Source organism: Onychostruthus taczanowskii, unplaced genomic scaffold (genome assembly GCF_017590055.1).
Source record: "Onychostruthus taczanowskii isolate IOZ18803 unplaced genomic scaffold, ASM1759005v1 scaffold14, whole genome shotgun sequence".
In the NCBI taxonomy this organism is placed as follows: Eukaryota; Metazoa; Chordata; class Aves; order Passeriformes; family Passeridae; genus Onychostruthus; species Onychostruthus taczanowskii.
Window position 1 is genome coordinate 2,699,115 of NW_024498573.1, and position 25,548 is coordinate 2,724,662.

Sequence of the window (25,548 nt, forward strand, 5' to 3'; positions counted from 1 at the left end):
TCCAGGGCCAGGTTGGATGGGGCTCAGAGCAACCTGGGATAGTGGAAGGTGTCCCTGCCATGGCAGAGGGGGAACCAGGTGATCTTTAAGGTCCCTTCCAACCCAAACCATTCCACAATCCCATGCCATTGTGTGACACCCACACACCACGGGACACAGTCCCACCGTGAGGGACACAGCGCTCAGCACCACCGAGGGCCAGCCGCTGACAACAGACTCCTGTCCCCGTGAATCCGCCCAGATCACCTCCGCGGTGCTGTCCGTGCCCGGGCAGTGCCGTGGAAGTGTCGCGGGCGGCGATGTCCCCTCCCCGGCCACGGCGACACGGCCGCTCCCTCAGCCGCGCGCGGCCTGCAGGGGGCGCTGTGCCCGCGGCGCGCGGCGCGGCCGCCAGGGGGCGCGGGGGCCGCGGCGGCGCTGAGGGCGGGGGGGGCCGTGTGGGGGGGGGGAAGGAGCCGCCGCCCCGCCCGCCTCAGTCACCGGCGGAGCCGCAGCGAGCGCAGCGCTGTCCCTTCAGCACCGCTCCCCCCGCGGACACCGCGGGCTCCACACCGGCCCCGCCGCCGCCTCTCGCCGCCTGCTTGGCAGTAAGTAACGCAGCCGTGCCCGCAGAACCCCCGCCCTGAACGCCGGCTCCCGGGGAGCTGGGAAGGGGGGGACCCCCGAGCGCTCTGGGATGTGCAGGGGAGGGGGTTCTGAACCCTCCAGGGGGCTGCAAAAATGGGAGAGGGGTAACAAAAACCCTCCTGGGGTCAGTGGGAGACGCGCCGTGTCCGCGTGTCCCGCTGCGTGTCCGCGGTGGTGGCGGTGCGGGTGGCGCTCCCGGTGATGCTGGTGACATTCCCGCTGGTGCTGGTGGCTCTCCTGCCAGCACTGGTGATATTCCCGGTAGTGCTGGTGACATTCCCGCTGGTGCTGGTGTCATTCCCGGTTGTTTGTGGCGTTTTCGCAGTTGTGTTGGTGGCATTCCCACCAGTACCGGTGGCTCTCCCGGCGCTTTGGGATCCGCCGCGTTTGGGCTGACAGCGAGGGTTTTAAAGGCTGTTTGTGGGATTTAAAGGCTGTTTGTGGGGTTTAGAGGCTGTTTGTGGGATTTAAAGGCTTTTTTTTGTAGGGTTTAGAGGGTGTTTGTGGCGTTTAGAGGGTGTTTTTGGGGTTTAGAGCGTGTCTGTGTAAGGCAAACGCTTTGGCGTAGTGAAGTGACATTCCCTGAAACCCAGGCACCGACGCCTGAACCCAAAGCGAGCAGGGCAAGGCAGGAATTGTCCCCTTCCCCCTGCCCCGCTGACATTGCTCGTCTCCCCCGATTTCAGGTCTGGAAAGCCGGGTGCAAGGATGGTGAAGCTGGGGAGTAATTTGAACGACAAGAACAACAAACAACCATCCAACGAAGATGGTTTTCAGACAGTTCCTTTGATCACGCCTTTGGAAGTAAATCACCTGCAGTTCCCGGCTCCGGAAAAGGTAAAACAAAATCAGAATGTGCTCCTGCATGGTTGCGCACACGGACGTGCCCCTTGGCTGTCACTGGGCTCTGGGGATGGGAATTGTGACACATTTATTCAATAAATAAACAGGGGTTATCTCTCACTGTGTGTTTATCTGTTTTAACATGGCAGATAAGCACGCAGCAGTCCCCCGATGCCCTCCCTCCTCAAAAAAAGAACCCCAAATATTCCTAAATACAACTAGAAAAAAAAAAAAGCTTGGTGTGTTTCTCTTATAAGAGCTGGGAAAACTGAGGAGCAGTGTGCAATATGTTATTATCAGTCAGATTAATGGCCTGCTTTGAGAGGCGGTAATGTGATAACTCTGCCGAAATAAGCAGCTGTTTTAATTATCTCAGTTAAGCTCCGTTTTCTTCTCTGTGGCTTTGCAAAGCTGATTTGGGCACTGAGGATGCTGATTTCTCTGGGGAGAGTGGGGAACAGCCCAGGGACTCGTTTGGCCCCGGCAGGGGACATTGTTCTCCCCTGCCCTCTCAAGTCTCTCACACCTGAATGCAGCACTAAACTCCCAGGAATGTGCGATTGGCTGCAGGTTGTGTTGGGATTTTTTGGCTGCTGGGTGAACTAGGAAATCTTTTGTCTACATCCCTGTGGGGATGATGCATATCAGTATAACCTGGTGAGGACAAGATGAGACTGTAAAAATCCGTATTCCCCAACAGCCCTCACCAAAACAAAGCCTGTCTGCAATGTAGTTCCCAGATACCACAGAGGTGGAGCCAGCCCACCCCAAAGTACAGACAGAATGATTAGATCTCGCAGGATAATGGAATAACAGCAAAATTAACACTGATGGTTATTGAACATATATCCTGCTTTTACCGTGGTACAAAATGAATTTTCCCTAAATACATTAGGAGAACATGGTGATGGATGTGATAAACCTCTCTAGGTAGACAAACCGTGTTTATTTTAGGATAGAGCTGAGTCAACTGCCTTGACATCCTGGGAACCAGAGCTGTGCCAGACAAAGGAACTGGTTCCATTCTCATGGCAATCAGGAGCAACTTGGCTTCATTCACGAGAGTTAGACTTCTATAAATTGCTGTGAAACAGAGGCTAAGTCAGCCCTTATCTGTGACTCTGATAAATAAGATTAAGCAAAATAATTCGGGCAAAGCAATATGATTTGTTATAAATGTCTGAAAAGTTTAGGGGAACCGTAGGTGTGTAAAAGTCGCTCCTTTGATGCCAACACAAAGGGCTCGTTGAGATCACCCAGTGTCACATGGCAATGTGGAATTTAAAGACTTGTGGAGCAGGTGAGACATGGATTACCCAACAAAGATCTTTCCAAGCTGATCGAGTGGTAAGGAGTGTGTTCCAGTTGCCTGTTGGTGAGCAAACACTGGCTTGGATCGGTGTGGTGTGATTCCTTGCTGATTTTTCTGTTTAAACATGCCCACATCAATAATTCACGTGTCGTTAGGTTACATTACCTTCATTAGCATATATTACTGCCAATGCATCTACCAACATCCATATTTTTCTTTGCTGGAAGTGTGGGATGTATCTCCGGGCGTGCTGAGCGTGATTCAGAGCTCATTAGAGTCAGAGCTATTGATTTCTGCAGGCTGTGGTTCATCTCCTCCGTGCAGGCCCGCAGTTAACGGGCTGGAAATCCCTTCACCAGGAGGAGAGGTTATTTATGATAAAAGCAAAATAATTCACGACCTGTTTCCTTTGCTCTCTGTAGAAGGGGTTCTGGTGGGGTGATTTCACCCTGGGGCAGAGGGGCTGTTTAAAGAGCTGCAGATAAGGAGCTGAGCCTCAGGTGAAAAGCTTGGGCGGAGGTTACATGAGAGGGGCAAATTGCAGCTTTGTTCTTGAGAAACCAAAGCTGGTGCTGAATTCAGGCAGGCTGTCCCCTTGAGGAGGAGTGGACATGGATTTCAAGTCTTTCAGGGTATATTCTTGTTTGGACTTGCCTTGCTGTTAGGAGGCTGGGTTAAGAAAACACCTAAAATTGACTTTTCTCCCCGAGCAGTTGATTTTTAGCCCGAGAGAATGAGATCATGAGGCTTCCTGTGCCTGGTGCAGGGGATGCTGCAGGAGCCAGCAGAGCCCGACGAGCTCCGGTGTCGCGGGTGAGGGACAGCTCTGGTGTTGGCTGTGAGGGACAGCTCCGGTGTCGGCTGTGAGGGACAGCTCCGCGGGGCTCTCCAGCCTCGGGGCTCTCCTGCGATCCACAGGCAGGCAATGCTGCCGGCCAGCTCCTGCATCGCATCCTCGGCACTCCACGGACAGCGTGCATTGTCCTGGCAGCCCCTGTAACTGAAGCCTAAAAAAAAAAAAATCCAACCTTGCTAAGTATTCCCCTTTCTGGGCTTCTCTTCGCTGTCAGAAGAGATTTTCATTTAGGAAACTGAGCTTTTGACCTGCATCTAACCCTGGGGTCAGGGCAATCCAGGGGGCGTTAAAAACCAGGGCAGGGAGGTTTGGGTGCAGCTCAGGGCTCTGTCTAGAGGAGGAGTAGTAACAGCTTTGGATAGTGATCCAAGAGTGTACAAGGCTTGTGCTGGGCAGCTCAGCTGCTCTTCTTACAATGACACCTTCACCTGGTGTGTGTTTGCAAGTTCTGTTCCTTTACAGGCTTTTTCTTTCAGTTGAGTCTTAGATACCTGCATGCAAGTTGAAGAACATCAAACCTATTTTTTGTTAAAAGCACCCCACAACGCCTGTGGAATCTACAGACTGAAAATTGTGGTTCAAGGGCCTTGAATTCCTGATTTTTTTTTCTTTATTTTAAGGACGTTTTTGTAGCTGAATCACTTTTAAGAGTCACTCAAAGTGACTCTCAGCATTAACCTATGTAGGTGTTTCACCAGAGCTTCCATCATCTCTTGCCAAGTGTTTTTTATGTCTGGTTCCTCTGTCACAGGAAGAATACGGAGATAGAATATAAAAATGAGGCTTTTACTGATGTGATGTAAAGCCTGAAGTCCAGCTCTTTTGAGATAGTTCCTTGAAGAAATCATATGGGGGGTGAGAAAGGAAAACTCTTAATGGTGTGCTTAAATTTCCTGTCTGTCCTTTTGGGGGTGCTTTCCTAACAGGCTTGTTCTCCAAAGCACTGAGAGCTTAGCAGCTCCCTCTGACTCCCACCTTGCTGCTGTTGGAAAAATGCAGGCAGGATTTCAGGAGGCTTCAGTTTGGCAACCTTTCTTTTTTAAAATTGCAGGCCACTGGAATGTCTTTTTCCTTCTCCCACCGAAGGAGGATGTCCCCTCCTGCTCCTCCTGCAGCATCAGCATTCTCATTCTTCTGTCAGCACTTGTGTGGCTGCAGGAAGACAAACAGACCCAGGACAGGAATTGTCGCCCTAAGGTGCTAAGCCTGCTGTGCATTTATATTTATTGACAACCTTCAAGCATTTCCCTTGTCCCCTGTTCCCTTGCTGGAGCAGAAGGCAAAGTCAGGTGCTCCTAAATCATTTTTGCATGGCCTTTTTGGTGAGATCCATCCATGTAACAGCAATGATAGCCCCATCAACAATGACAAGCCCTTGACCAGGCTTTTTATGTCTCTGAATTTCATTTCATCTGATTCAAAAAAAAAAGAATAAAACCAAAAAAACCCAAAAAACAAACAGAAGTCTTTTATCTTTTAGGACCAAAGGGAAAAAGAGGAGCTGTTACCTTGTTTTCCAAGGCATAGACAAACAGCTTGAGCTGTGATTGTATCCTGGCAGTGATAATGCTGAAAGATGTGCAGCTTTTCAAGGACTATTCTGTTCACTGAAATGTGAAATGAAACCAACAACTGGGGACCCTTTGGTCTCTTGGCTCACTTCAGTTTAATCCATCAGGAAATACCTCTGCTCTGGCAGTAAAATCCTAATTTTACATAATACAAAAGTGCATGAAAGCTCTTGTCAGGCTGTAAAAAACATGCGGCACCTCTTTTGTGGTGAAGGCTGCAGAAGGCTTATCATGTGGTCCATTGTTCTTTATTTTGAATGCATCAGGAGGCTCGAGAATTAATTTCTCTAGTGGCAAATTCCTGTCACAAGCCCAGGAAAACAACAACAACCAAAAAAAAAAATGTAACAGCTCTCTTCAAATGCTTTTCCCACCCTGTGCTCCTGCCCCTGGCCACATCCCTCTCTGAGTGGCTGAGGCCATTCATTTACACAGCGTTCCTGGAGATCAGGGGGGTCCCTGGTGTTCACAGCCTGTCCCTGTTGGTTTAACAGAAAATAACGTTTGGTCCCGGCCAGCTGAGCAGGAATAATTCAGAGCAGCTGGATGAGTGCTCCTGTACCTCGGGGACAGCTTGGAGCTCAGTCCTGGGTAGCGGTGTCAGCCTGCCCTCTGTGCAGCCTGAAGGCACAAGCTGCCAGGGCAGCGCGGGGCTGCTTTTGGGGAGCTGCTGCTCGTGCTGGGGCTGCAGGCAGCTCAGCATTCCAGGCTGAGCATTCCTGGGAAGCTGCGGGAGCTCTGGAGGAGCCGGGGGCAGGCAGCTCCTGCTCCTCGGCTGGTGGGATGGGGCTGGGATAGTGATGAGGCAGGGAGGAAGAGGGAGGAGGAGGATGCAAAGGGAAAAATAAGGATAAAACAAAGAAAGGGAATAACAAATAAAAAGGAATGGGCTGTCTTGCCTTTCACCGTCCTTTTTTCTCTCCACTTGGGATACTCTGCCTCATTCCCACAAAGTCTGAGCCTTTTCTCGTCCCCCTCCTGCACTGTGCAAATTCCTTTGTCCTCTGGATGTGTGTTGGAACTGAGCACCACCCCTGCTCATTAGGCTGTAATAAATCCTTGCAGCATCCCACTCGAGCAGAGCAGCATTTGGGGAACCTCCTTGATGTTTGCACATTTTGGACAGCCCTGCTCCTGTTTGGATGTCACTCTGTGCTGGCCTTCCTCTCACACACCATCCCCTCCACTAGGGCTGCTCACAGGATGCTCACATGGACCTGGAGCAGCTTCCAGCAGCCTCCCATCACCCAGAGAATGTGCTGCTGCTGCAGAGCTTCACTCTGAACATCCCAGGATTTGTGTAGCTTCGGCAGAAATCTCCCTCCTTAACTGCTCTGCCATCAGTGCCTGAATTAGGGGCTTTAAAGCTGCCTGGGTTTGTGAGCTCCATTACCTCTCTTAAGCCCAGCTATGTCTGCACTGCAATTCCTGGAGCTGCATCCTGCAGAAACAGCAGGAATGGACTCAGGGAATGGCTCTTGGGCCATGGAGGCTTGGCTGAGCCTGTTCTTTTTCTACCATGAAAGCCCACTGCTGAAGTGATTTCAGCAAGACCGTTAAGTGAACCCCACATACCAGTTCCTTACTGGTCTGGAAAGGAGAACTGGGCAGGAATCTTGGCTGCTGTAAATCAGGGCAGCTGAAGGGAAATCAGTGGAGCTCTGCTAATTCAGCCTGGCCAGTTTGTGATTGATTCTTTTGTCTGCTTTGCTAAACCCTCTCCTGGATGAACCTACTGAAATCAGTTTTTCTCACCCCACCTCCTGTGGGTTCATGGTGGTTATGGGCACGCAGAGATTTGTAGGGAGATGTGGCTGAATAAATTCCAAGCCACTTTTGTTCTTGGGGCTGTGCCTTGCCCTTCTCAGCTGCTTTCAGCTCCCAGTGCAGCCTTTGCATTCTGTGCTGCCTTTCACTGGTGATGCCAGGGCTGATTACATTTGCTGTCTTTGTCCTTTTGCGATGTTCCTCATGCCTGGAATATCCTCCTGGCACTGAGTCAGGAGAGCACTTTTTTCCTACTACCCTCTGTGAAACTCATTTCCAGCACAACACCCATTAGATGAGCTGATACAAGGTAAAAAAATAGCAGAGTACTGACCCTGGCTTTCTCCAGGGACTATGGATTTGATCCAATGCATCATTGTATTAAAATTTTTCCTTTTTGACTTTGTTTGCTGCTTGATATTTCAGGCACTTTATGTATTCAAATAATGACCAGGATGCCATTACCTCCATCCCAAATGCCAATTTTAATATCAGCCTTTGGGAAGTCTGCCTGCTGAGCTATAGGTTTGGAAGCATAGCTGCCATTCCTATAGGATGGGACATAGCCATAACCATTTCAGCAAGCTTTAAATACCTAATTCCCTAAAAATCTGGGAATTTGCAGCATGGGGATTGCCAGGTAATCTGAGATTTGTCCACTTTATCCAGTTTCTGGCAGTAGCCAGGGCAACAGTCAGGAGGAGGTACAGGAGATGCTGCGGGGAGCTGCTCATGCCTATCAATGTTTCATCCTAAGCCTGCAAGGCCAGAGATTGTTTTAAGCCCTGAAACATGATTTTCCCATCTCTTTTCCTCTATTCTTTTAGTGCTAAGTATTTGAACTTCAGCTGCTGCTGGCAATGTGCACATCTCATTTGCTCTTTGGAGCTGGCTCTGGGTGAGGATTAAGCTGGAGAATTGTGTGTGCAGGTGGTGGATTCTGGCCATTGCTTGGCTTGGAGCACACGAGGGGGGAACCTGCCCCAGTCCCAGCAGGTTTAGTGCCAGCTTTAGGCTGGGGGCACCTTTTGCTGTCACCTGGCCCCTGCTGCACCCTGAGGTCCTCCTCAGCTGCTGATGCTTTGTTGGGTAACAGAGGCAAAGGAAACCACGACATTGGTGCCAGCGAGAAATTGGTATTTCCCCTTGTTTCTGCAAGGAATGGAGAAAGATGTGGAAAGGAAGGAAGCTGAGCTTCATTTTACAGTCAGGCTGATTAATCCTCCTGGAAACGGGTGGGGGTGTTACAACCATTTTGTGGGACTACAAAGTCCAGCTTTGAACTTGGAGGGAGCCTTTCTCCTTGGTAGCAGCAACACATTTTGTTTATCACTTCTGTCAATCTGACGGTTACTCTGACTGAGAGACTCTTCATTATTAATAATCCCAGGAAGTAGTATTTTAAATTTTTATGGTTTGTGCTTTGCAGCACCTGAACCACAATATATTACATGCACTGAGGCAGTGGAGTGGGAATTACAGCAGGGCTGCATGTCCTTTTCCAAATGAATAATTTAAAGTTTTCACAATGCCAGTTATGTTAAATATTATTACTCATTTCTTCAGGGAAAACCATAGAGCTCAAATGCAAATATAAAGTGGCAATAAATGATGTTACATTTAGCCAGTTGGAGACAAGGCTCAGAATTCATATCAGTTCATTTTCTGAAACACTTACTTCATCCTTTTGCTGGAAAATCCTTTTCAAGGTTCCATGCTTAATGGGATATTTTTCAATTTGTCACATTTCACATCTACTCTGCTCCTTCCTCCTCACAGCAAATGCTTTTAATATAGCCCACTTGGTTAGAAGCTTGCTTTCTTTTCCCTTTCAGCAGCCCAAATCCCTGGATTTCCCAGCACTCTCCCACTGTTTACCTTCTCAAGGTTGTCAATGATGGATTTCCTGCTGGTGTAGGCAGACTCTCATCTGTTGTTTCTCACCTCAGCACACCTATAATTTTCCAAAGCATCACTACAGAGAGGGTGCATGGTCCTGCATCCATTAAAGCTGAGGAAAGATTTCCTATTGATCCCAGCCATGGCACTGGAATTAAGCCTGGAATAATAAGAGCATTTAGGTTTGGAACTCAATAAATGTATTAGCAAACAGCATCATTAGAAATATCTTGTGTGGAGCAGGGTGATGGATGTGGCTCGTGGTCCTGTTGTGGTGGGGTTTCACAATTTCCAGGCCATTCCCTGCAGGCTGCTCTGAGCTCTTGAGAAGTGTTTGAGGGACTGGAATGAGGAACCAGAAGATCCAAGGTAGAGAACAGAATGTCAAAACCTTTCCAGTCATGGAATGTTGCTGCATCTGCTGACCTGGGATGGCTGAGGGGGACAATTCTGCAGAGAGCTGCCATTTTCCATAGGTTGTCTGACTGCCTTCCCACCCCATCATCCTTTGCTAGCCCCTAATCCCAAAAATGTCACATTTGTATGGAGAATCTGCTGGAGCTGCCATTCTCTCTCACTAATGAAGGTCTGAGAAAACAGTGCATTGTGAGCAGTGAACCAAGCCTGGTGTGAACTCCTGACTCAGCCACCAAGTGGGACTCAGCACATTACAGAGATTCTTTTTTTTGTCTTTTTTCCCTACTCCTCCATGAGTAATATGGGATGCTGGGGTCGTGCTGTGTGCAGAGCCCCCGAGCAATCGATGACAAATTCCCCAGGATCCCCAGGCACCCTGTTGGAAGTGGCTGTGGGAAGGAGCCTGAAGCCAGCTCGATAGGCCAAAGCCCTTAAATGCACACTTAACTTGAAATATCCGGCTCATCCTGCTGATGTTAATAGGACTACTTGCATGCTTAAGTGCTTTGCTGAATTGGTGGTTAATTAGCTCAAATTCTAAACAAACCTGGTTAAGGAGGAAGCTGCAAGGACTGCAGTGAGGGTTTCCATAATTAGATGTGACTTTTTGCTGGTCCATAACCATATTCTCACAATCTGCAAACCCCATCCAGGAAGCAACTTTCAACAAACAGCTTTATTTTGGATGTAAAATGAAGAAAGTCCCAGGTAATTTATTGGTGTCCCCTTTACTGCATATGCAAGAACATCTCCCTTCCTGCAACCTGAAGGTGCTGTATCTCTGGGAAATACTGTGAAAACTTTAAGAACAGATCACAGGAGCAAGATAATCTGCAGGGAGATTCCCTGAGCTAAATCCATCTGGAAGTTCCCCCTTAGAGCAGCTCTTTTCCAACATCCCAGAGGAGGGAAGGAGATGGCATTTCTTTCCCTTCAGTTTCCTTGCAATTGCAGCTCTCCAGGACCCCAATTTTCCCGTCCCTTTCCCTGATTTCAATCCAGAGCAATTCCCAAGCCAGCGCCGCTGCGGAACAGCCAAGGAGAGGGGCTGGGGGTGATTCTGGTGCTGTGGGCTGTCCTGAAGGGCAGCAGCTCTCCCAGGAAAGCTGTCGTGCCGTGAGATGGATGTTCCTGCTCTGCACGGGAGCGCTGGGATCCGGGCTGGCTGCAGCTGCTGGGGGCAGCCGCTGATGAACGAGCGCTGATCCCTGCCCCGACTGCGGAGTCAGGACCTTTTATTACTCCACCTTCAGCAGCAATTTGGGTAGAATTTCTGGAAGATTTCACTGCCAGGATTTTTTTTTTTTTTTTCTCGCTGACAAAATGGAAAAAGAAGGTGGAAAAGGAGTGATGGCAGGGAATGGGGGAAGGCAAATCATTCCCACCCAACTCAAATCAGAAGGTTGGAGAATGAAAACATGGAAAAAAAAAAAAAAACAACTAAAAATGCAGAAAGATTTCTTTAGAAGATTGATTATTCCTTTTCTAAATTTGCACTTTTAACTCTGCAAGAGTGGAACCCATGCTCAGGCTGATTTATTTAGCCTGTGGAGGACTGAGCAAGAAGGAGCTCTGTTCTTCTCAATGTACACCCCATGCCCTCAGCAAAACTGCGTTTTTATCGTTGCTGCCACGATATTGAATGGTCCCCCCACTGCAGGTTTTCAGTTTTCTGTTTGACCTTTGTCATTTGATTTCTGTGCTCTCCTCTAAAAAGGACACTTCACTGCCTGCCCTTTGTGCTGCTGAGTAATTCCAGCGGGTGTCTGACAAAGACACTTCTGGAGAGCAGGTTTTAACTTTTGCCTGCTAAAAACCCTTTAGCAAAGGTGCCTCTTCCCTCTCCTACCAAAGCTTTTTGATACCTTTGCAAAACACTGCCCAGGGTGACTCTGGCTCTGTGCACACTCATTTCACTGCTGGCACAGTCAGCAAATTGCATTTCAAGTACCTTCTGATCTGGCTGGGGCCTGAACTTGCTTATTTATTCCCAGATGTGATAGAATTGCTGCAGGACCTGAATCTGGTGCCTGGTGAAGGAAGGGCTGTGTGGGTTCATTTTCAGACTCTATCCCTGCAGACAGCATGATTCAAACTTTCCTGCTTATTGGTGCAAAGGAACAGTTAAAACATAGCCATAACAAAATTGGTGTTGATGATGAAGAAAATTAATTATAGCTAGAAACAAGGAAAGTTTTAATTTGTTGGGGTTTTTTTTATATTCTGCTTTCACGGTCTTTCATTAAGACCCAGCATTACAGTTTGTGGTAAAGCTCTCATATAAATTTTAAAAATTGTCTGCTGCTAAGATTTATACCAAGCAGGAAGCATGAATTTGGGAGAATTGGATATTGTCTGAAAACAGAAAGAGAGCAATTTCTAAACACTGGCTGGCAGGTGCTGCTGCCTGCTGCTCTATAATTTACTGCACTGGGTGTACAAAAGGCCAGGGAGAAGACTGAAGGCTGGCCAGCTGCACTGGGTGCCTTTGCCTCCTCTGCAGGGAGAAAATGAGGTCACTGCTCGTTTGGAGCTCAGAGCTGACCTGGGCCACTCTGTCCTGGCTGCAGATGGAGCTTTGCTTTATTGTGCCCACAGTGTGCTGGGCAAGGTGGGCAAAATGGGCTCTGATTCAACAGTGGGGTCAGAGCAGGGTCAGGATTTACCCCAAACCTGCCCAAGCTTGTCCCTGTTGGTCATTTCCCTTCTCCTGTATTGTGTTGTTGTAATTTTTCATTAATAAGGTATAAAATGATTAACTGTTTTTTTGTTATAAGGTTTTTTTTTAGGCTGAATTATCTAATTAAGGAATGACACAAATTATTTTTTCTTTTAACTCAATAACTAATTACATGAAGTCTGCAGTGCGGACTTTTCTGTCTAATTACAAAATATTAATTAAACTTATGAAGAAGAAGGAAGAAGAATGTAAAGAAGAACAACTTGCCTCCACCCTAAAATTTCTATCTTGTTTCATATATGTTAACAATCTATCAACTATTTTACAACAGCTTCTAACCTATTTTTAACAATTTATATTACTGTATTCTAAAACTTCAAGTTCTAAGTTTTTCACCTTGTGGTATTACACACTTTTAATTAACTACACACTTGTAATCTTAGTGTTATCAATCAATTTTGGAAGTTTTTTTACGGCCTCAGGTTAATGTAATGTTCTCTTGGGAGTCAGAGTCTGTCAGTATAGAAAGTTTAAATTTTTTAGTATCTAGAACTCTAGCATTGTGTCATCACAAATCCTGATCTCCCAGCTGCTCATAGAAAGGCATTTGTGTGGCTTTTTGTCCCTTCTTCTCCCCAAGTATTAATATTGCAAATGCTCTTGTAATAAATACTATTGAGAGGGATTGCTGGAGGATGTAAATATTCATCAGTCTTTAATGATTTGCATTTGAATCCAGAAAATTGGCTTATAACTCCTCAGTGCTTTTCTCTGGCTCTGATTTCCACATGCATTAAATGCAGGAGGATTAAATACCTGGGGTTCTCTTTGGTCCAAAGCAGACTTTGCTGTCTCCATTTGGAAATAAGTCCTTGATTAGCTGGGAACTCAGCCTTGTGGATCACTTAATCTGTTCCAATCCTTCACCACGGTTTTGTTTCTGACTAAGAGCTTTAGGATCACTCTTGTCACTCTCATCTGGAGCAGCCTCTCCACTCCTGGAGTTTTTCATTTCCACCAGGCTGCAGCTCAGAATGGAGAGCCAGAAAGTGGAAGGGTCTTCTGCACTGGTGTAAAGCACCTCATTTTGTAAGATTAGTAGGACCTGGATTAATCAGACACAGATCTTAGGGGAAAAGCCAAGGTGATAATACAAGATAAATATTGATAATCTGGAGCCTAAATGAATGAGACACCAAATGGCCTAAATTTAAATTGGCTTCAGCAGAACTTGTTTGGACAGAGCTTTTAATTAGTGAGGCTCTTCTTTAGGATGGGCTGTTCTTCTGCCTGAGCATGATATAAAAATTAAATACTCCTGAACCAAAGTGGGTGTCACACATTTTGCTGTCAGCTATTTTAAGGCTCAGTGTGATAAGCTCACTGTCCTAGTTCTGTATATCTGCTGATTTATCTGCCTCTCTTATTCCTGAGGGGGTGATGGCTTGTGTTCATTTATGGTGCTTGTGTAGGTCCAGGGGATGGTTTATATAGAAAAGCTTTGATAGCAACTCAAAAATCTCTGCTGTGGGCAGAAGCCTCAAAAGTGTTGTTATCTTCCAGGTAATTGTGAAAACAAGAACAGAATATCAGCCTGACCAGAAGAACAAAGGAAAACTCAGAGTGCCCAAAATTGCTGAATTCACAGTCAGTTTCACTGATGGGGTAACAGAAAGACTAAAGGTAAGAAATGGTTGTTCTGCTGCCTTCCGATGCAAATTCCATTCATTTTAAAATAACTGAATCAAAGTGACAGGAAAGACGGAGCAAATTTAACACTTCACTCATCACCAGGGTCAAAGAGAGGTTTATCTGCATGAGAGTAAAGAGTTTTTTTTAGGACAGGCATGAAAATAACTTCTTAGCTACATCTTAAGCAGAAAATGCTTTTCTTTCCCAAGAAAATGCTGAAAATATATTCCAGCCCAAACTGAAAATAAACCAAGTTTGAATCCTTTTTCTTCTCAAACACTGGTGTTTAAAAATAATTTTTAAAAATCCCAGTGAAGATTGGTTGAAACATTTTGTTTAGCCTTTTAAAATTCCTTTTGTCTCATAGCCAGTCAACCCTTTTCATATTTAAAATACTTTGGTATAATTATTATATTACTACAGATTAAAAACTACTTCAAAATGCATAGGAAAAAAGGTATTAGAGAAGTATCCAAGCATATCCTGTCCTGTAAGCAGTTTTGCTCTACAGGAGTTGGAATTTTCTGATGGAAAATCTTTCCTTAGGAAATTTTCAACAGGCTCTACTCAAACATGGAAAGAAACTCATGAATTATTGAGTGCCACCGGTTCCTGTTGACTGCAGCACATTAGAATGGCTCAGTTCCTCCTAAAATTAGACTCCAAATGTGTAGCTGCCAGTTTTTCCTCCCTTAGCACTGGGAAGAACTGGTGCTTTTTCTAAACCACAGAGCATGGCAGTGACAGAAATGGGAGATCTGATTGCTCATTTGCAAAGTCAGAGGAAATATCAATGATTTTGAGTAGAAAACAGAGAAAGTGAGCAGTGCCCAGTGACATTCCTGCTCCTTCCAAAGCATCATTTACTCTTTAAGGGTTGTGGGAATAAATGTTTATGGTTCTTGGCTGTTTTATTTTTCCATGGACATCACAGTTTGATTTAAAATTTCTTACCTGCTGTTGGTACTTACTGAATTCTTCCCTGAGCTTCTTGTGTGTAGTAAATGTTTACCACCAGTGGCAACTCTCTATTGTACCAGAGTAAAGTGAATTAACCACGGTTAAATCCCAGCCTCGGAAGCCACAGGAGACATTTCCAGTGTCTCACACAAATCAGAACCGGACACGATGTGCCTGAGAACCAACAATAAATTGAGAGTCTCCTGGACTGATGTGTTGGCTTTAACCCGCAGTAAATGGCCTTGTTGGTGTTGTAAATGCTGGTGCCTCACTGGGTATTTAACACTCAATCCTGCAGCCCTGAGGGGTGTGAAAGGCACAGTAAAACCAGCAAAGATCTGGCTTTGTTATTTTAAAAAAGCACTCCAGAACTTCTCCTCCTTGCACACCTATAGCTCATGGATAAATCCTATTTCATCTGCTCCTTCTACTGAGCATCTTGTTTTTCCTATTCAAATTCCCAACTTGCTGTTGCATTCAAACCTTGCCTTTCATTAATTTTTCCTCTTCCCATGCTGTTTTTGGTGCAGTTTTCCCATTTCACAGCATCAGCTGAGAGCCCTGGCAGAGGTGGGAGCCGGGCCTCTTCCTATAGAGCCTGGCAGCATCACAGTTTCATTTTTGAGCTATTTCCTTTCCCTAAAATCCATATGATTTTCATTCTCTGCTCTTCAATGTCTACTTATTCATCAGGCAGCCTCTGCTCTAATACTGGATAAGACTCTAAGCCTCTCCCTGCCTGCTTTTCATAAGGCTTCCATGTATCCCATTAAATTTGTAGTATTATTTCCTGACAAAATGAGCTGAGATAATAGTTAATATTTATTACCTTTTGTACTTTTTATTGCACCACATTTTTGTCTTAGTGCATATTTTTAGTGAAGTTATTAAAAACCCTGCCCTCTGGTTATAAGCTGCCCTATTATCTGGTACTGATGAAATCATCTTACATTTGGTTTTTTTTGTAAGAGCAAATCACAGTAAATACTTAACTTTTATGATCTCAGTTTGGCTACATTTTTAAAAGCTTTAAAAAAGATGATATAACTGTGATCATCATATTCTCTTTTGCCCTTTTGAGGGTGGAAAACCCCTCCAAGACCATCGAGTCCAAGCTGTGACCCCACCTTGTCCCCAGCCCAGAGCACTGAGTGCCACCCCCAGGAATTCCTTGGACACCTCCAGGGCAGCCCCTACCAGTGCCTGAGCACCCTTTCCATGGAGAAATTCCTGCTGCTGTCCAGCCTGAGGCCATTTCCTCCTGTCCTGGGGCTGGCTGCCTGGGAAAAGAGGCTGCAGTTCTCTGGTTTAGTGCTACAGAAGACCAAGACACCTGGAGAAAGTTTTGAGACCACGTGAACCTGTCAGCCAAGTCCACAGATGCCCTTTTCCCTGCCTTTTGGGTATATTTTATTGAAGAAACTAATGAATTATTAGACAACTTTCTCACATGAACAAGCCCAAGCCAGAATTTAAGCTTATGCTTGCATATTTTTCATCCATGCAGAATAGCCCAGATCTGAGCTCTTTAATTATCATAAAGAAGAGACTGTCCCTAGGCAACGGTTCTTATTTCACACCAGCTCTTCCAGGAATCTGAGATAGCTCCTGCCTCTTGTCACATCCCCTAATAGATGAGATTATGATTCTCTCCAGCTCAGCACACACTGTCCTGGAAGTTTGACCAATTAGGCTGATTCTTCAGCTGCATGAGTCAGCCCCTACCTCCTTTAAAAAACTGTTTAAATAGTTGTGTGTAGATGGGTTACAAAAAAAATGATGTTAAAATAACCTTATGGTTGAACCATCCATACAGAAAAGAAATTTCTTTTCTCATTTTACTCCTCCACAGAGAAGCAAAGAGAACATTTTTCTAAGCTGACAGGCAGTGATTTATAGACCTTGCCTTCTCCAGACTGCTTCTACCTTTGGAGTGTGTTCCTCTAGGAGGTTTTTGAGCTGCAGAGATCTTGTTCTGCAGCAGCTGAGGTTTCCCAGGCTGAGGGGGAAGGGTGGCTGCTATTTCCCTTTCATTTGCAGTGCTTTGAAGGGATCTCCTGTTCCTGGGCTTTGCCATCCTGTGACAACACTGAGGTGCCTTAGAGAGGGTTTGTAAATGTGGCTCTGATTCCTCTGTGGGGTGGCAGCTCTAACCCTCTGCATCTGAGGCTTCCTGCTCCTTCTCACCAGTGATACCCCACTGTACTTTTTTAAAGAACAATCTCTCATATGTGAGTAATCATTCTGCCCTTATTTCTGTCAGTACTGAAAAGAGATTGAATCCCTTTTGCTTTTTATGCAGATTCCCCACCAAATGAAGTCTTGTCACTTCTGGAGAACAGGGTTTTCACTGACTCCTTTTCTCTTCCAACCAGCTCAGATAGCCCAGAAATCATCCAGCAGCACTGCTTTATTTGGATAGCACCAGAAGAGGTGCTGGAGTGGCCTTTCTGTGTAGGCCTACAGAGAATTGGGTGGACACCTGGAACTGCTGGCCCCTTGCTGGTTTTACACAAACTGGTCTCTTTGTTACACCAGTCTGAGCCCTTCCTCACCACTGCCACAGATCTATTAAATATTTTCAGGAAGGTAATGATTTATTGTTAGCTGGGTGATAGTTACCTCCCATAGTTATCTGACGTCTCAAGTCTTCTACAGTTCTTTCCTTTTCATGGATCAGTTTCTTTAAAAAGTTGAGGTTTTCAGAGTTGGAATAATTAAACTCAGTACTTGTCTTTAACAGAACAAGTTGGGAGTGGGTGTATGGGGGAGAAGTTGATAAATTCAAGATGTTTTTTGCAAGCAATTTATCTACCTGGAGAAATCATCTGCAAGTATTGATGAAGACTGGGAACTTGATTCTTCTTGCTGCAATTTGGCAAGATGCATTTTCAGAGTCACTGGCTGTGTCATCTGTCCCTGTTGAGTGTGCAATGACAATTTCTTATCATTAGATCACCCCTCTCCTCTCTCCACCCTGAAACTGCTCTGGCACACGCAGATCCAGGAACCAGTGGATGTAATACTTGCCCACACTTTTCATCAGATCCTTAAAATGTAGTGGAACCCATTCAAGTGCTTCTGTTGTTGAAATGCTCATACTGCAACAATTCTTTTCTTCTGACTTAATGTGAAAGATTTAGAACAAAATCTCTTTGTCTCCAGCCACACCCTACAAAACAGACTGTGATGCAAGAATTGTACATGATCAAACCCAAGCCAATACCTGGAATGCTTGGCTCCTAATTTAAAAATATTTTTCTGGGCCAGGGAATAATTTCCTGTTGGTAACAGCTTTGCTAAATGGAAGATGCCCCCGCTGGAAGGTGAGCCATCAAATCCCCAGGGAATTCACACTTTGCTGCGCACACAGATGTGCCATTCCTGCTCCCCCTTCCCAAACTTCCCATCCATGCCATGGATCCTGCAAAATCCTCCTGGGATGTTCTGCTTTCCCTGTAGGCTGTTTCTTTATGCTGATAGTTCTTCCTCTAACCTGCAAAGAAATCCCATAAAAGCAGCTGGGGCTTTTCATTGTACCCATTCATAGGTAAATAAATTTTAAAGTCTCCTTTAATTGTTGAGTTCCCACGGGGCAGGAGTAACTCCTGGTGAAAGGACTCCCTCTGCTTTTCAACGCTATCAGCGCCAGCGTTACCATGGCAACTGCCACATCCCATCGGTTATCTGAGCTGCGGAGTGGCCGTGGAGGATCCCTTACCCTGAACGGCAGCGGTGCCCCGGGGCTGTACACAGGGATTTCTCCCTCTGCTGGGAATTGCTGCTGGGGCTCAGACGCCGTTTTCAGGATGCAGGAGAACGAGGGACAAAGCAGAGGAGAAACAGAGATGTGACAGGCACAGGGAGCAGTGGCACCAGCAGCAGGGCTGGAACCGGGCTTTTCTCTGGAACCTTGCACTCAGAGAGAGTGTCAGCAGGAAGGGGGTGCTTTGCAGGAATATTCCTCCCTTTGGGAGTTCCCAGTTGTCTCCAGGAAATCTCCTCTCCCTGTGGATGCAGTGGGTGAGTTTCAAGCAGCTCTCACTGCTCCTAAGTGTTCTCCAGACTGTGGTGGATGATTTGAGTGTGGAGCCAAAGCTGCCTCTTTGGAGGTGAATATTTCCAGTGCGTTCAGAAGGTCACAGGTTCTTTTTTCCAAAAAAACACTGCCCAGCCCTGCCTGGCCTTGATGCAAACTGTGAGGTTCCAGGCTCTCACTGTGCATGCAAACAGGTGAGAAATGGTGCTCCTCATCTTTCTGCCTGAGCTCAGAAATCCTTCTTCTGAGGATTTCTGAGAAGAGGACAGGTCACATTTGTCCCAGTGGCTCTCCCCGGCTGCATGAGGCAGATTGATGGAGCCGTTTGTGATTATCAGTGACAATCAGGAGCTGTGAGCACGAACTGAGTGGGGATTTGTGGCTCAGCTGCCAGGGAACAGATCTGTCTGATCACAGCCCCAGGTATTGCTATAAACCCTGCAGGGTTTCCTCTGTCTGGGTAGGAGTCTGGGGGTTTTGTAAGAACTCCCAGCTAATTCCTTAATTGTTTTCTACAGGCAAGGGCCCAAAATTGTCATGTCCATGTCTAAAACACACAAGAAAAATCTATTTTGATTTAACTGGAATGCTCTCTACTGGCTTAGGGACCACTTAACAAAGCAAAGAAAAAAAACCCAAATACATTTTTTTTTAATAGGAAGTGGATCATTCCTTACAGTGCATTCTTGTTTTATGTTAGTTTTACACACATAGATACTCTTTTACAAAGTCAGGAAAAGCCATGACTCTCTTTATTTTTGCCATCTGTAAGCACTAACAGAATAATCAGCTGAAGATATTTGTTCAGTCTTGGTTTGGGGTTTTTTTTCCATTTAATTGATTTTTGGAGAGAAGAAGAAAATGAATTGTTCTGCAGAAAATCCCTAAAAGTGGAAGTCACAGAGAATATTCATATGCCTGCATTTTTATGGGGTATACCTGCTGAAAATTCATTCTTCAAACCAGAATATATTGAAGGAAAAAAAGATTTACAGAGCAGAAACCTCAAGTGACTCTTGGCTTTGGAGCAAAATGCTTGAAAATATTTCCGTAAGCGACCACATGGAGATACCCCTGGTGCTAATTCCAGGATGTAATTGCTAATTCCCAATTGTAATTGGGCCTGGAGGATTTCTTACACTGCATCTCTGTCTCTAACACCACTCTGCACTTACCTCTGGCACCCCACAGGAAATCTGCGTGTTGAGCAATTTTTCTGTCAGCATTTGAGGTGAAATGAAAGATATTTAATGCTGGTGTGGCCACTGTATCAAAAGAGACCAAGCAGGATGGAGGAGCAGGAAAGAATTTTCACCTGAGTGAAACCAAAGCAGAATTTATTGCCCGTTGGAAAGTGCATTTGGAGTCTTATAGCCAGACCACTGAATGCTACAAAAAATAATAATCAAGGAAGTGCAAAGCTTCAGTGACACAAATTTCTCCATGCAATGTTTCACTCTCTCTAAAGCAGCCCAGGCTGTGATTGAATGTTAAGCAGGGCTGAGCTGCCTCTTGTTGGTACTTGCAGATGTATTAAAGCCTGTTGGGTCGGATCCACAGCTAATGGAACTGGCCTGGTGCCTTTGGAGGCAGCATAATCACCTCGATTACTCATTTCTCTTGTTTGCTTTTAAAAGAGTGGCTCTTGTAAGTCATTTGCAGCAATAAAGCCTCATCTTTCTAATTCAAAATGGAAAGGCTTTTAATTCTTAAGTTACCCAGGGGACACTTTGCTCACCAAGTCCTCACTTTGTTCTCCTATAAAGCACACATATAATAAGTTTTTAAGGAGAAATGGGTGTACTGAACCATGAATGCAGAAATATTATTTCCTACTCGTGATGGGAGACATAAATGCTGAAATACAGGTGAATTTGTTGCCCTTCTTGAAGGAACAAACTTCTAAGTGATTCTTTTCTTCAGGCACAAGAGTGCACTGAACAGGGGTGCTTTAATTCATGCAAGCCTGACCTTTGGAAGAAGGTAATTTCACAAAGCAAATGCACCTCAGCTTTTCCCTAGAGCCAGCCTGACCCTTGGCTGTGGCATGGTGGTGGTCTTTGGCTGGTTTTGCCTCAGAAAAAGCCAAGATTTGGGGAATTTAGGTGTTTGCAGCTGTGGGTGGTCTGGCTGGGGTTGTCTGAGTGGGGAGTGAGCTCTGGAGCTGGGTTTGGAGGGATGTCAGGAAAAGGCAGGAGCAGAGCAGGGAACACAACCTGCAGTTCCAGGTGTGTTGCCATGAGCTAATCCCCAAATCCGTTCTTGCTCAGGGCTCCCAAAGCTTTCCCTGCACCAAATCCAACATCAGGGGAGAGGGGACGATTTTGCATTCATGAGGCTGTGCAGAGGTTGGGTCTTGGCAGGCAAAGGGCAGGCAAGGAGACAGTTTACTGATGACTTGATTTATCTTGTGTTCCTGTTAATGCATTTAAAAAGGGCCTGTGATGAACTGAGGCATCCATTGCCATGTCCCACGTGGAGTGACCAGAGGAAATGTCACAGCCAAGGCTGTGCCAGGGCAGCAGGGAAGGGCTGCACGTCAGGAAGGCTTGGAGAGGATGTTTCTGTCTGCTGCAGTCCCACTAATTGAAAAAACACCTCAAATTAGGGATCTGGAAGGAAGTACCAGCATCGCTCAGCTCCTTAAATGGGCTGCCAGGTGTTCTCAGGATGTGGCTTTGGGAAGAAAAGCTCCTTTCTGAACAGTTCTTGAGTCACCCCACTTGTTTAATTTGGAGGCTCTGCTCCATTTCTTTTGGAGGTAACAGACACAGAATCATTGAATGGCCTGGGCTGGTCAGGAGGGACCTGAAAGATCACCTGGCTCCAGTGGGAAGGCTTCTGACAATTGAAAAAGAAAGAAAATATTCTTATAGCAGGAGGGAAAAAATACCTTTAAAAACCAAAATGGCCATGTTTTTATTTGGTGTTCCTAGAAACAACATCACCCCATCTCACTATACCTGCCTGCTTGATGAAGGAATTTTTTATGGCATTAAATAGCAGAAAAGAGAAAGCAAACCCAGCAGAGCTTTTTATTTACCTAAATGGAAATTCACTGATATTCATTGGTGCAGCAGCCTTATTTAAAATGGCATTTAGAACTTCCATAAGGAACGGGGGCTTGGAAACAGAGCCATGAATTTTCCATCCAAGGGGTTTGACTTGGCACAGGGAGATGTCACGCAGCCCACAGCTGGCACCAGACACTGTTAAAAAGATCTGAGGCTATTAGTGCCTAAACAGCCACTAGAAATTATATTACATGATGGAGACTGGCTAATATAATTGAGCCAGCTAGTTATTGTGTGCATAATTTAATTATTTGACAAATTGCTTAGAAACACGGTGTGCTCCTTCCACACTCGTGCTGCTCTCACAGCTTTAGGAGGTGCAGTGCAGAGGAATTGCTGCTGGCTATCCTGGAAAAGTGATGTCTCTTTTTAAGATTTGCAGACTTGGAGAGGTTCTCTGGTGTTGTCACGGGGGGCTGGGGTGTGCAGAGATGGCAGAGCCCAGGGGGACATGGCTGGGAGGGGAAATTGGCACAGAGACAGCCAGAGCTGTTTCAAGTGCACTCTTCTGAGGCTTTGGGGTACTTGGATACATGAGCCTCTCTGCACTCTGTGAGTGTTTTGGGATTTCATTGCTGGGCTGTGTGGGTGAAAGAAACCTGTGGAACAGAGAATCCCAGAATGGTTTGGGTTGGAAGGGGCCTTAAAGCCCATGCAGTGCCACCCCTGCCATGGCAGGGACACCTCCCACTACCCCAGGTGCTCCCAGCCCTGTCCAGCCTGGCCTTGGGCACTGCCAGGGATCCAGGGGCAGCCACGGCTGCTCTGGGCACCCTGTGCCAGGGCCTCACACCCTCACAGTAATTTTTTTTCCTAATATCCCATCTAACCCTGCTCTCTGTCAGTGTGAAGCCATTCTCCCTTGTCCTGTCCCTCCATCCCTTGTAAAGGGTCTCTCTCCATCTTCCCTGTAGCTTCTCCAGGCACTGTGAGGCCACAATTGTGTCACCCCAAAGTTTCTCCTGTCCAGGTGAACAACCCCAGCTCTCCCAGCAGAGCTGCTCCATCCCTCTGATCCCTGGTGCTTCCTCTGGATCTCTCCAGCAGCTCCAGCTCCTTGCAGGGCTGGCCCAGGGCTGGGGGTCTCACCACAGGGGCACAATCCCAGCCCCTTCCTGCTGCCCACTGGGGATCAGCCCAGGAGCAGATGGGGGAAGCTCCTGACCCTCAGGATGACCCCATCCTCATCTGTTCTTGAGAACTGGGACCAGATTGGTTTATGATTATGAAATGTAAGTTAAAGGACCAAAAAATCCCACCCACCTTAAAACTTCATTAAGAAACCTCACAGCACTAAGGAGTATTTTCCCATAGCCCTGAAAATGTAGAGACATGACTAAGGACATTTTCCTCTTACAAAGCATCTCTTAAACAATGCTTAAGACTCTGGACACCATCTGGGATAAAGCTGTGCTGTAATAATAAAGAACAAATCCTACATCTCCTGGAGCAGTACTAAGCAAATCTGAAGACCCAATTGTGTCACATTTTTTTGCAGTTAGCCTTTCAAAATTTTGGAGGCGAAGCTGTTGCCAACAGATCAGCAAAATCAGCAACTTATTACAAAAATATTTTTAACAGTGGGGAGTGAGATGACATTTTTGAAGAAGTGCAGTCAGATCATTTTCACTGCCAGGGTAGATCTTCAGGATGTCTGGCTGGGCAAAGCATCATAGCAATTTTTTGACAGAGTTGAGACAATGGGGCAGCTCTTCCTGGGGTGAATTTTGGGGGTACCTCACCCCTGCTTGATCCATCTCAGTGTCCTGGCAGCCTGTGCCTCCTCCCTGCTGACACACCAGAGTTTCCTTGCAATAACAACCTGGATTTGGGTGTTTGCACTTGGATTCCATCCTGGAATACACAGAGGCCACCAGGCTAGCTGCATCCAGGGGCTCCTGATCCTTTAACTGCACCTTCCATGTGCAATCTGATGGTGTCAATCTTCCATCTCTTTATCAGCTGGAACAAGTTGTGGCATGAAGGGGAAAAAATTGCCCTCCTGAATTTTTCATTGTCAAGCAGAAATCCTTATAATGGATTCAGGAGTGCATGGATGTATTTGGATGCCCTTAGATGATTTTGTGATTTTTTTTATTTTTTTTTCTGCAAGTTAACTGGGTTGTCAGGGACTGATGGCTTTTCAGGTGTAATGGAATTGCCATAAACTACAGGAAAAGGTTTGCTGCCTCTCCAAGCACAGCTCTTAAGCTCCTCTCTGAAATAACCTTCACAGAATTTCTGCCAGTTTTGTTCATAACAAATTTTGCCTTGTTCTTTGCCTTTCTTCTACAAAGAGAAAAATTAAAACCAAGAGAATTTCTTCAGCTGAATTGCCTATTAAAGGTCACAAAATTTCCCAATACCCAGCAACACTGAAGGTATCTTGTAGAACCAGACATGGCAGCAGCAGTGGGATCCTTTCCTGAGAAACTGGAATTTTGTGAAGAAGCTGAGAAGAGTACAGGAACAAAAACAGGCAGCAGAGGCTTCTGAGCTCCCTAATTCACATTACAGCTGCAGAGAGTAGGAAAATGGTGCAGAATTTTGTAGGAATTTTTCTGTGATAAATGATTTTTATCTCTTCTCTGGGCCTGGCTGCTTTTCCTGTAGGCAGCAAGGCTTTTCTTGGTTGGCATCTTCTTGGCTCTGCTCCTGATTTAAGTGTATAAGCAGGGAGAAAAGTGTCCACAGTCAAACACTGATTCACCAGAAATCTAGAAATAAAGTCATGCCTGGTATCTAAGAGGTGCCACCCACTCTTAAAGAGGGAAAATTTAGGTTGGATGTTGGTGAAAAATTCTTCCTTGTGGGATGGGCAGGCCCTGGCACAGGGTGTCCAGAGCAGCTGTGGCTGCCCCTGGATCCCTGGCAGTGCCCAAGGCCAGGCTGGACAGGGCTGGGAGCACCTGGGACAGTGGAAGGGGTTCCCTGCCCATGGAATGAGATGATCTGTGAGATCCCTTCCAAGCCAAGCCACTCCATGATTATATATTATATGAGTAGGAAATAAAAGTGTAAAAACCTTGCAATGGAAAAAAAGCTGTTAAATAAATGCCCTGCTGTTTGGATGTGCCATTGTTCTCTGGTTGCCTTTTAAATAAAGCTTGGTACTGGAGTGAATAGGAAATAAAAGTATAAAAACCTTGCAATGGAAAAAAGCTGTTAAATAAATGTCCTGCTGTTTGGATGTGCCATTGTTCTCTGGTTGCCTTTTAAATAAAGCTTGGTACTGGAGTGAGAGAGGGAAAAAGGGAATTTTTGATGAAAAAGGAGATCCTGGGCAGCTGATGAAATCAAAGAGAGCAGGGAGGATGCCTCCATGGGCTGCATGAAAGCCAGGTTAGCTGGAACACCACTGCAATTAGGCATCCTCTGCCTGGCACAAAACCTGCTGGCACCTGATCTCCTGCTGCCTGATGAGGATGGATCCTTTTATTCATCTGTGCTGTGTGAAAATGCAAAAAAATCTTCTTTATCTGTGGGAAAAGGGAAAACCACCCCAAGTGTGCTGCTGTTGATGGGAGCTTGACATCATCCTTCATGGATGGTAAGGGCCTCTCCCACATTTTTTGGAGGATGGGGAGAATGTTTCAGTGTGGTAATGATGTTCTCTCTTCTCTGTTCCCTCTTAAGGGAACCTTTGGGAATCATGTGAGATTTTGAGGAGAGGGCAGGCAAATCCCCCCCTTCTTTCACCCACTCGAGCAGTCACATGTGACAGATTCATGCCTGCAGCACTCCTAGGTTTTATCTGCTCACTAAATTTTATTTCCCCTCTGTGAGTGTTTATATTGCTTAGAGACTGCCA

General features: G+C 45.9%; 1 protein-coding gene across 1 annotated transcript in view; it reads left to right on the forward strand.

The window, feature by feature from the left end:
• The first annotated feature begins 515 nt into the window (after window positions 1-515).
• Window positions 516-25,548, forward strand: part of NSG2 (neuronal vesicle trafficking associated 2) — a 29,629-nt gene continuing 4,596 nt past the window's right edge. Inside the window, exons 1-3 of the mRNA XM_041397688.1 lie at window positions 516-587; window positions 1,314-1,464; window positions 13,536-13,655. Coding sequence (XP_041253622.1) covers window positions 1,336-1,464; window positions 13,536-13,655 — 249 coding nt within the window. The 5' untranslated portion in view covers window positions 516-587; window positions 1,314-1,335. The remainder of the gene's footprint in view (window positions 588-1,313; window positions 1,465-13,535; window positions 13,656-25,548) is intronic.